At 43.0% G+C, this 12,322-nt stretch overlaps 1 protein-coding gene across 1 annotated transcript in view; it reads left to right on the top strand.

The window, feature by feature from the left end:
• Positions 1–397: 397 nt before the first annotated feature.
• Positions 398–12,322, top strand: part of LAMA1 (laminin subunit alpha 1) — a 170,965-nt gene continuing 159,040 nt past the window's right edge. The window contains exon 1 of the mRNA XM_040432573.1: positions 398–664. Within this exon, the coding sequence (XP_040288507.1) occupies positions 604–664 (61 nt within the window). The 5' untranslated portion in view covers positions 398–603. The remainder of the gene's footprint in view (positions 665–12,322) is intronic.

Here is a 12,322-nt window from a genome sequence, read left to right as displayed (position 1 = left end):
CTCTGTACAGATAAAGTAGTAGATGTTACTTGCAGTCCTATGTAATACCACAGATTATACAATGATCAGTTAATAGATTGCCTCTGACAACCAGCACCCCCACAATCACATAGTGGACACTGGGTTGGGGGCCTAGTCAGATGTGTTTTGCCCACCTGGTGATGAACCCCTCTACACCTTTTGTACTCCCCTTACATGCCCAGATACCCAAAATCATGTGCCAACATCCTCTAGATGCCGGACCCCAGTGGATTAAACCAAATCTCCATAGGGAGGGGGGTGGATATTTCTCTTTTTCTGTAACACTTCTCTCTGAATCCCTTGATAGCACAGCTCTGAGCCTTACTATGGATCACAGCCCCCAGCTCCCACAATGAGAAGTGCAGGCGCATGGAGACGCTGGAGCTGCTGGCTGGCTCTGCACATCCCCCTCTGTATGTAAATGGTTCATCCCCCTCCTCAGGAGGACTTTGGATGGGAGAAGATTGTGAATGAGAAGTGGTAGAGATCTGCTGGGGAGTGCACCAGGATCCTGACCACACATGACCGACTCCTAGGTGGGCACCCTTCCCTGTCCTTCGTCCAGCACCTTGAGGGGCAGACATGGCGTGCCAGCTGCTGCTGCTTTTACTGCTGTGTGCAGGGGTCCAGTGCCAGCTCCGAGGTAAGCACTGCTCATCACTTCATGTGGCAATGCCTGCTGTCTTAACCCCTTCCTATACTTCCCTCAGAGGTAATGGTCTTGTATAGTGGATGCCTGAGAGCTGGGAAATGAAGGAGAAAAGTTCCCTCCATAGTGACTGCTCCCCCTGGACCTCCCTGCATGGGGCACAGCTCCTGGGTATGGGGCACATCAGGTTTCCATATCCTGCTGGTGGGGAACAGAGACTTCTCCAGATGTTACTTCTAATATGGTTACCAGTTATCACATGCCAGAGACGGTATCAGGAAAGTGATCCATTAGTATGTACAGAATATGTGAATGAGAAGAGACAGAATTCAGGGGTATGCTTATCTTCTGTAGGGGCAGCATTACCTTCATGCAGATCCCCCCCCCCCCCATAAAGTACTTTAATTATAACATGTGTCATCTCATTATCTATCTCATTATCTGTCTGTCTAATTATCTATCTTTGATCTCATTATCTATCTATCTATCTATCTATCTATCTATCTATCTGTCTGTCTGTCTGTCTGTCTGTCTATCTATCTATCTATCTATCTATCCATTTATCTATCCAACTGTCTATCTATCTATCTGTCTATCTATCTATCTTTTATCTATCTATCTATCTATCTATCTATCTATCTATCTATCTATCTATCCATTTATCTATCCAACTGTCTATCTATCTATCTGTCTGTCTATCTATCTTTCATCAGTCCATCCATTATTCAGTATATGTCAGACCCTCTAGAAGTAACTTTTTAGTGGTGTCATCACTTACTGTAGGTGACATTTAGGGCTCGTTCACACGAAGCCCGGGTCCGTATTGCAGACCGCATTTGCGGATCCGCGATACACGGGTCCCGTTCCGTGGTGATTCCGCATCACGGATGCGGACCCATTCATTTCAATGGGTCCGCAAATCCGGAGATGCGGGAACGGAACCACGGAACGGAACACTACGGAAGCATTACGGAGTGCTTTCTGAGGTTCCGTTCCATGCTTCTGCACCGCAAAAAGATAGAGCTTGCTCTATCTTTTTGCGGAACGGAGGGATCGCGGACCCATTCAAGTGAATAGGGCCACGATCCCTATGCGGCTGCCACGCGGCAGGTGCCCGTGCTTAGCGGACCGCAATTTGCGGTACACAGCACAGGCACGGGCTTCACGCGGTCGTGTGAACGAGTCCTTAGGCAGAATGCATCCAGCCCAGATATAAGTACAGATAGGTATTTGTAAGAGATCCGTCCATTATGGTAACTAATTGGGTCTTATTATACAAATAGTGTTGTCTAGACAAAGGAAAAATCCAAATCACATTTCATACAACTGGAATGAATATTTTAGGAATAGTTGATTTATAGTTTTTATAACTTCATTAATAGTGGAAAATATCTCTCCCGATACTCAGTAGACACTTTATGATAACATGAATGTGCTAACCTCTCAGTTCAGGGTCTACATGAGGGTAAGCTGGCCACTTGTGGAGTGATTTTAAAATGGTGATATAGAGGTGTGTTCATTATTACTACACTTGGGGACAGTTCTCCCCTTTTTCAGACCCCCCGCTCCCATCCTTCAGAGCATCCCTCCGATAACTGCAAACATTTTCAAACTTGGAGATTCTCCTTATGTGATATTGAGCACTTCCGATGAAAACCTCTCAATAAGGCCTCATGCACACGAGCGTTGTTGTGTTCCGTTCCGCAAAATGGGGTTCCGTTGTTCCGTGATCCGTTTCCGTTTTTGTTTCCGTGTGTCTTCCTTTATTTTCGGAGGACCACCAGACATAAAGGAATGTAAAAAAAAGTCTAAGACAGGTTTGCCATGCAAATGATAGGGAAAAAATGGACGCGGATGACAATCTTGTGTGTCTCCGCGTTTTTTAGCGGTCCCATTGACTTGAATGGGTCCGCGAACCGTTTTCCGCGAAAATAATAGGACAGGTTATATTTTTTTGACGGACTGGAACCACGGATCACGGGCGCGGATGGCAAACGGTGCATTAGCCGAGTTTTCAACGGACCCATTGAAAATCAATGGGTCCGCAGAAAATCACGAAAAACGGCACAACGGACACGGAATAAAACAACGGTCGTGTGCATGAGGCCTAACCTTGAAGATGTTCCAATTCTCAAAATAACTGTGGAGAAATTAGTGTTCCATAGGTTGGAGTCATATATCTGGGGTGTCTTTTTTAATTGTGAATTGTGAAGCCTGTGGTTCTTATGGATACTTATGGGAATGTCATAGAATACTTAAAAATGTATTGTAAACTAAATTTTAGGGAGTTCTACTACAGGTCTGTCACGTGACACATGTATGTAGATGTTTTGGTGAGAACTTTGGTCATATATGTCAAGATTTATTTTCTGAACAACCATACTCAATGCTGCTGGTATGAAGTCAAATGTCTTCATTGTTGATAGCAGGGGCGTAACTACCATAGTGGCAGACCATGGGACTGCTATGGGGCCCAGGCCAAGAGGGGGCCCGGTCTTAGTTGGGATTATCTCCTCTTCTACTGGAGGTGAAAACTTGGTCAGGACTCTACCCTCTAAAGGAACAACTTTTAGCAAATGAGGCAGTGAAAAAATGGCCCAAGGGTCATTGAAAGGATTTAGGCAGAAACCCTTCTGTCCTGTGTGGGGGGCCTGGTTTGATCCTTACTATGGGGCCCTTACGTACGTCACTGGTTGATAGGTATGGGGTGCTGATGCATTTTGTTGTGCAGCTATTCATATATGAACCCCCGTACCTTCCAGTGATCTGAATAATCATGAGATACATAGCATGTGCATATAGAATATTTTTTCCCTCTGGTGACCCATTGTCAGTTTCATTGTATTTAACAGATATTTCTCCAGTTTGTAATGGCAAAAATGGACAATTTGTTGTTTGCCTTGATAGCATCTGTCTAAAATGACCATTAAATAGTCCTATTAAAATAATGGGGAAGATTTTATAAACTGCTTTAAAGTAGAACTGGCTTAGTTGCCCATAGCAACCAATCACATTCCACCTTTAATTTCTCACAGCTCCTTTAGAAAACGAAAGGTGGAATCTGATTGGTTTCTATGGGCAACTAAGCCAGTTCTACTTTACACCAGTTTGAAAAATCTCTCTCAATATCCTTATCTGCTGGGAAATCAGTCCCAGGGAAATCTGAAACTTTTGTCTATTGCATATATTGTTGACATCATATGAAATATATGGGTCACTATAATTACATTTTCAGCAAACATTATGTAGACTTGTGCCATGTATAGTCATCCTAAAATATACTTTATCATAGCCTAACTTTGAGTCACGGCAACATAACATGAGAATAGTGCCATAGGATGAATGGGAAAGTCAAGACCTTACCGGCATATGGCTTCCCCGTGTGCTTCCAGGTTTTAGATGCCCCCCCCAGCTGAGGAATGTATCTGTCTGTGATAATGGATTATCTGGGAATTCCAGCATATTATGTGGCCTTTCTTCTTGTAGGGCTCTAGAGATTCCATTAAAAAATACTCTCCCCATACTAAAGGTATAAGAGCCAAGAGTGACGTCACTTCCTTTTGCTTACATGGCGGAAACGTCTAATGAAAACATGAAGGAAGGAAATTGAAATCCAATATTCTTTAGATAAATTTTTATACATCTGGATTTCTGCTTCTTCTATCAAAAGTAAACATTAAAGGGATTTGAAGTATATGTACAGCCAGTCTTTGCATTTAGTCCTCAGTGTACTCTAAATATGAAAACATATCACGGACAGCATGCGGGAACAATACTTGACATTTGTGGTTAACAAAATTTTACGCATTCCATGGACCCTTATCTGATTAAACCCCATATGGTTCTAATTATAAATCTGGGTGTCCCTTCAAAGAGCAAGAACTTCCCGGTGGTGGAAACGAATTAGTTCTTTATTTATGGATTGAATTTATTTTCTTAGCTTTGAAATATTGAATAGATATAAGCCATTGATTATTTATATGTACACGTCCGCATAGTAAGGAAACCATCAGTCCATTTTGTGTTATTAGTAATGTAAGCCAGCTGTGGATTAACCAGGCTTTGTTCTCCATATGAGATGACTCTTAAAAGAATAGCCTCAGGCAACATGTTTGGGGGGAGGTGTGTACATTTTGTGAATGTCTCTCTGAACCTATTGGCCTTAAAAGCTCATCCTTCCTGGTAGATTGTAGACAGTTAATGGCCCAGTAGCACTTAAAGTTTTAAAGTCACTGAAGCATTCAACACCTTGTGATACTTTGTTGTAAGCTTTATGGGACTCTACACGGTTCTCTAAAGTTGCAACTTAGATGAGAACATCCAACTTCTAGAGTAGAAGTCAAATGTTCCTTTAGTCATGAATCTATTTGAATTCTCATTATGAGGAATCTGCAAACAGTGCCTTCACACTTCATTACATACTGTGGGATTCGTTTTTCACTCCCTTGGAGGCCATCTGCACCCCTGTGAGTGAGCTAAGTGTAAATAAAGAGTAAAGAATTCCCAGTTTAAAGAGGACCTTTCACCTGGATATCCTTAATCAAATTATTATCCTACCTTTTAGTGCGGCCCCCACTGATGTCTTGGCACTTTAGTTTTTTTCTAAAGAAAACCCCCGTTCGTCCGCTGTGGTCCCCGTGTCTTTTGACGCCTCATATGCTAATGAGGAGACTCGGTTATACTAAGCGTGGACTTGTATTTCTCCTGGACGCGGTTATCTTCTCCCTGGCTGCGAGCGCAACCAATCAGAGCGCCCCACTCTTAGCCAGGGAGAAGGAGCTCAAGTTCTTGCAAGAATCGAAGCTCCTTCTCCCGCGAGAATTTGAGCTCCTTCTCCCTGGCTAAGAGTGGGGCGCTCTGATTGGTTGCGCTCGCAGCCAGGGAGAAGATAACCGCGCCCAGGAGAAATACAAGTCCACGCCTAGTATAACCGAGTCGCCTCATTAGCATATGAGGCGCCAAAAGATACAGGGACCACAGCGGACGAACGGGGGCTTCTTTAGAAAAAGAAAAAGTGCCAAGACATCTGTGGGGGCCGCACCACAAGGTAAGATAATAATTAGATTAAGGATATCCAGGTGAAAGGTCCTCTTTAAACATTACTTCTTCGAGTCATCAGGGATCTTCGAGTCAACAAGGCCCGATATTTGGGCAGATTACCAGGAACGAACATTATTGCGAACACTCATTCCCGAAATCTGTCCATCTAAATGTGCCGCCGCTCGCCCAATGAGCAAGCAAAACACTCGTTCATCGGGTGAAGCTGTCGTAAGTGCAGGCACCTAAATTATTGTGTTTGGGCAGCAGATCGTGCTGTCTAAACTGCGATCTGCTGCTCAGAAACAGTGCAGATGTATGAGGACGTGCGATCGCAATAGCAATTCCTTGTCCTTAGGCCTCATGCACACGAAAGTATTTTTTCACGGTCCGCAAAACGGGGTTCCGTTGTTCCATGATCCGTTTCCGTTTTTTTTCGTGTGTCTTCCTTGATTTTTGGAGGATCACCAGACATGAAAAGTGATAAAAAAAGCAAAGTCAAGTTTGCCTTGAAAATGATAGGGAAAAAACGGACACAGATCACGGACGCGGATGACAATCTTGTGTGCCTCCGTGTTTTTTCACGGACCCATTGACTTGAATGGGTCTGCAAACCGTTGTCCATGAAAAAAATAGGACAGGTCCTATTTTTTGGACGGACTGGAAACACGGATCACGGACGCGGATGACAAACGGTGCATTTTCCGAGTTTTCAACGGACCCATTGAAATTCAATGGGTCCGCAGAAAATCACGGAAAACTGAACAACAGACACGGAACCCAACAACGGTCATGTGCATGAGGCCTTATACTGTGGAGATGATCAGTGCATGTAAATGCACGGTCTCCTTCACTGATCGAGCAGCTGACTGTCGGGAAGGAAAGCTTCCTTCCAGACAAGCAGCTTTAGATCCGCCTTTAGACTGCTTTGCCAATAAAAACCAACTCTGTGAGACGTTTTGTAAAGATAATGTGAAAACCTTAACGCCCGGGTTCACACTTGAGCGTACTCTGTATGCGCGATTTTATCGGGCGTTTACATAAGCGGGAGGGAAACAAGCAAACGCCCATTGTCGCGCGTTCCCGGAAGTCTATGTGCGGGATCGCGTGACAATACGCCCCAAAGAAGCTCCTGTACTTCTTGGGGCGTAGGGCGTTTTACAGCGCATTCGTACGCGCTGTAAAACGCTCAGGTGAGAACCTTGCCCATAGGGGATCATTGGTGAACCCAGCCTAATTGGTTCGTTTTATCAGGAGTAGTAAGCCTAGTCATCCGACTGGCTTTCTCAATTAGAATTCTAAATGAGAAAAGCCAGTCGGATGTTTAACAAAACAACTTCAGGAGAATATACAAGTCCTGTTACTCTGATTTAAGGCCCTTTTACACTGGCAGATTATTGTGGATAAACATTCATGTGAACGCTCGTTCCTGATAATCTGCCCGTGTACGGGTGCTGCCAATGCACCCGCCAAATTGCTTGTTCATTGGGTAAAACAATTGTTCATGCAGACACCTAAATCATCACTTGTGGGCAGCAGATCGTGCTGTCTAAACATTACTCTGCTTCCCAGAAACAGTGACTCTGTATGAGGATGAATGATGGCAGTACTGGTACAGTGGAGGGGATTGCTGTATGTAAATGAAGCTTTCTCTTCCACTGATCAGCAGGCAGTTGTTGGGAAGGAATGCTTCCTTACCAACAGTCGCCTACTTCATCAGGCCGTGATTAATACTGATATACCATGACCTGGATGAATGAGAACCTTCAAAGATCTATTTGTTTTACGTAATCAGTTGGTTGTTTCAAAAGTAGCACTGTGCTTTCTGCTCTTGTCAGCATGCAATGATGATGGGGTCATTGCAACCTATGACATAAGATGCATGTATGGCGGAGCTGATCAAGCCTTTTCATAGGAGTATTGGAGATAACAAGAGGTTAACCAAGCAGCCCTGAAAATGTCATGCTCAATCAGTGAGATGTCTACCTATCAGTGAACCCTTCATGACCAACTTCTATCCTTGGCATTGTCTAAGTACCTGTGCATCTACCCCTTTATACCAATTTCTATTCAGCACCATTTCAAAATAGTATTTCCAACATTCCATTCAGGGCAAGATATGGGCACTCATGGCTAGTTTTAGGAAGCTAAAAGTCATACAGTACATGTCCACATATTCAATGACTTTTTCAAGCAATCGTTTGACCTTACAAATTTGTATGACCTTATACTACATTAGTAAGACAACAACCTAAATAGTTGTGTGCCAGATGCAAAATTCTAGAATCGTTAGCCACCCAGTTTCTGGATTCTGATCACCACTGACTCAGTCAGAATGGACAAATTATTTACACCCATGATGATGTCCATTGATGTCAAGGTTTGCGCAAAAAGATGTGGACCGCAAAATGCATAGGGTCGTGTGCATGAGGCCTAATGTACATGGGAGCTCCTGACTCTTCTCTGATAAATGATGTTGGGAAGAGAAGGATTGGAGGAATGCTTTTATTCTCCTAGAGGATAAGCCACCACAAGAGGTATCTGATTCGGCTGAACTGAACGTGTATGTGCGTTGGGGAGCCAGGAGATACAGCTATTAAAGGTGCTGGTGCATTGTAACCACAGATTTTCTATACTACATTTTTATCATCCAGCTAATGATAAATTGAATTGAGAAAGCTCGTTGGAAGAACGAGTGACACGTTCTCAAGAAATCTACAGTACGTCCAGTTGCCTTGATTTATTCTTTACAGATAAGTGCGCCATAGAACTCCTTTATTCTGCTGGACATGAATTGTTCTCCGTTCTCGATAATTGATATGTTTATTAATGAGATACGGTACAAGCGTTTTCAGATGACTATTCCTGGCCTTGGTGTTTGCTGGGCAGTCACAGCTGTGACATCATTCTCTTTCAAATGAATGGCTGGATGGCCAGTGAAAGTGGATGGAGATAAGCCATGAATTTGTTGACTGCCTGTTGTTTGCTTTCTCACTTGGGAAACATCTTTGTTCCTGTCCTCCCTCATTGTTTACCATACCCAAACAGCTGCTCCTCTGTGGCATTCCTGCCGCCATGCTGAGACGCTGTCAGCCAAAGGACAGTTCTCCATAGATTCCACTAGAAAGGACAGTCTTTTAAACTGTAGCTTTTATCCCATCGTAAAGTTAGAGTAATACTGTGTCTTTATGTATTTATGCACATGCATTCACACATGATCTCCTCACTCACTGTCCTGCACACATATATAGTAGCCCTTTAAGCTCTGTGTGACTAACCATTTTAAACTTAAGCTGAACTTAAATGGGTTCTATAAGAAGGTAAGTTCTAGACTTGACAGCGGCGAATTAATGGATGTCGTATATCTTGACTTCTCCAAAGCATTTGACACTGTACCACATACAGTAAAAGGTTAGTATATAAAATGAGAATGCTCGGACTGGGAGAAAACGTCTGTAAGTGGGTAAGTAACTGGCTCAGTGATAGAAAACAGAGGGTGGTTATTAACGGTACATACTCAGATTGGGTCACTGTCACTAGTGGGGTACCTCAGGGGTCAGTATTGGGCCCTATTCTCTTCAATATATTTATTAATGATCTTGTAGAAGGCTTGCACAGTAAAATATAAATTTTCGCAGAGGACACTAAACTGTGTAAAGTAATTAACACTGAAGAGGACAGTATACTACTACAGAGGGATCTGGATAGATTGGAGGCTTGGGCAGATAAGTGGCAGATGAGGTTTAACACTGACAAATGTAAAGTTATGCACATGGGAAGGAATAATGCAAGTCACCCGTACATACTAAATGGTAAAACACTGGACTGACATGGAAAAGGACCTAGGAATTTTAGTGGACAGCAAACTAAGCTGTAGAAACCAGTGTCAGGCAGCTGCTGCCAAGGCCAATAAGATAATGGTTTGCATCAAAAGGGGCAAAGATGGCCATGATGAGAACATAGTCCTGCCACTTCACTGGTCAGACCACACATGGAGTACTGTGTACAGTTCTGGGCTCCTGTGAACAAGGCAGACATAGCAGAGCTGGAGAGGGTTCAGAGGAGGGCAACTAAAGTAATAACTGGAATGGGTGGACTACAGTACCCAGAAAGATTATCAAAATTAGGGTTATTTACTTTAGAAAAAAGACGACTGAGGGGAGATCTAATAACTATGTATAAATATATCAGAGGTTAGTACAGAGATCTCTCCCATCATCTATTTATCCCCACGACTGTGACAAGAGGACATCCTCTGCGTCTGGAGGAAAGAAGGTTTGTACACAAACACACAAGAGGATTCTTTACGGTAAGAGCAGTGAGACTATGGAACTCTCTGCCTGAGGAGGTGGTGATGGTGAGTACAATAAAGGAGTTCAAGAGGGGCCTGGATGTATTTCTGGAGTGTAATAATATTACAGGCTATAGCTACTAGAGAGGGGTCGATGATCCAGGGAGTTATTCTGATTGGAGTCAGGAAGGAATTTTTTTCCCCCAAAGTGGGGAAAATTGGCTTCTACCTCACAGTTTTTATTTTTTTGCCTTCCTCTGGATCAACTTGCAGTTACTCTGGATCTGAAGAATTGATGATCTGTCCATAGGATAAGTCATTAATATCAGATTGGCAGAAGTCTGATTCCTGGCCCCCCTGCTGATATGATATTGATGACCTAGCCTAATTCCTCAGAGTGCCTTCACACACACACAACAGATTCTGATGCACAAACTGAAGATCAGTTCCATTCATCTGAATGAGGCTTGCAGAAATCCTTGCTTCTGCATTCAGGATAGATTTGAAAGAAGGGGTTTATTGAGGGGAAGACCAGTCATTAGTGCAGTGCAGTAATCCAGACAAAAATGAATCAGGGCATCAAGTTTTGGCTGCCTAGAGCAAAACGAGCGAAATGCTCCTTCATCAGGTAATTCATTGTTTATGTAGACACCTAAATCATTGGGCAGTGTCAACAACGATCTGCTGCCCAGAAACAATTAATCTGCATGAGGATCATTCCCATACAGTGGAGGTGTTTGTTTCATGTTAGTGCAGCTCTCACCACCTTTGACGAGTAAGCACTTATTGGGAAGGAACGGTTCCTGTAAATGCTCCTTTATTTTGAGTACTACTTTATGAGTGAGCTGTAAAAGTTTTATACAGTCATCCCTATCAATTTATCAATACCAATATACTGTCTTGAGTTGAAATTCATGAATTAATTGGTCTCCAGGAACTCTATGTTATTCACTGTCGAAGAGCGTTGCCATTTTTCTTTAGAAACATAAGAAGGTTTCAAAATCGAAAACATAGAAAATCTTCACCAAATGTGGTAACTATAATGACAGTTTAGTCAACAGAACATTACAGTTCAATGACTTAGTGAATATACAGCCTGCCCTGCCCTAAAGCTTACAGTGTAAATGGATACAGATATAAGTCATAGGTAAAAAGTTTTCATAATGGACAGTGTACCAACCGCATGTATTTGAAGGGTTCTGAATGAGCAAATCACCCACTCATCTCTGAAACATACATAAAAATTATAAGGATATCATGGCACTCTGGATATATTCGGAGGTGTTTGGATTAGGTTACTAACCCACTCAATGTAGAGAGTAGACTTAGCAAACCTCTATGCAGTCGAGATGAATTTTTAGACATAGGATGGTTTGGTGCTTAAAGTTTTTGATCATACGACCTTCATCAGACCATCAAACATTCTATACAAGTCTTGTGTGGAGAAATCATTGTGTAAATTACAAGCAGTAACAGGGCCAGGAATGTCAATCTGTGGGATAGGTGGGTGAGTATTAGTTGGATTGTCTGAGACCCCAGAAAGTCCATGCTGTGATGTCTAAACTCCTGTCCAGCCAGACAAATAGTTGTTTAAATATTTTTTTAAATGCAAATTGATAACATGTATGGTAGCTGCCCCGTGTGCTGACTTCAACATTGGTCTGCTCCATCTCTGGAATTGTTTCATGAGTAGCCATATACTTGAAGGGTGCTAGGTGTGTGACTTAGTTCAATAGCTAAGCCTGCCCCCTTCTCTGTGCATCAGCTGCACAGCAGAAGGAGGTTGACTTAAGGTTGCCATACACATGAGACCAAAGTCAGACAAAATGATGTTTGAAAAACTACTGCAAACATTATTTCGCAATGAACGATGGCATAAATGTAATCGGTTACGCTGGAAAATTGTTGGACAAAATTGCCAAATTCGGCTGATCATCTTCCATTTTGGTGAAGGACCAGGGATTCAGTTTTTTTTTAAAAAAACGACTCCCTGGTTGGCCGCTTAAGTTTGATGCAGCGTGGCCATTCATTGTCTCAGGGGTATGGCCAACTTTAGCTATTGCACTGAGCCAGCCACCCCATTCAAGTACGTCACTAATCACAAAGCTCTGTAGTGAAACGGTGCAGGAAGTGGAGAAGACTGGTGGTGAAATTAAAGGGGTTGTGCCAAATTGGCAAGTTATGCCCTATCCACAGGCAAGGGGATAACTTACTCATTGCTAGGGTCTGACTGCTGGGACCCCCACTGATCCTGATTAAGTGGGGGCCCTTCCCTGATCTGATGGAATGGCAAGTCGGGCATGGACCCTGCCACTCTATTCATT

Source organism: Bufo bufo, chromosome 5, assembly GCF_905171765.1.
Source record: "Bufo bufo chromosome 5, aBufBuf1.1, whole genome shotgun sequence".
Taxonomy (NCBI): domain Eukaryota; kingdom Metazoa; phylum Chordata; class Amphibia; order Anura; family Bufonidae; genus Bufo; species Bufo bufo.
Note: the sequence above shows the minus strand (reverse complement) of the source record. Positions and strands in the feature narration are given on the sequence as shown.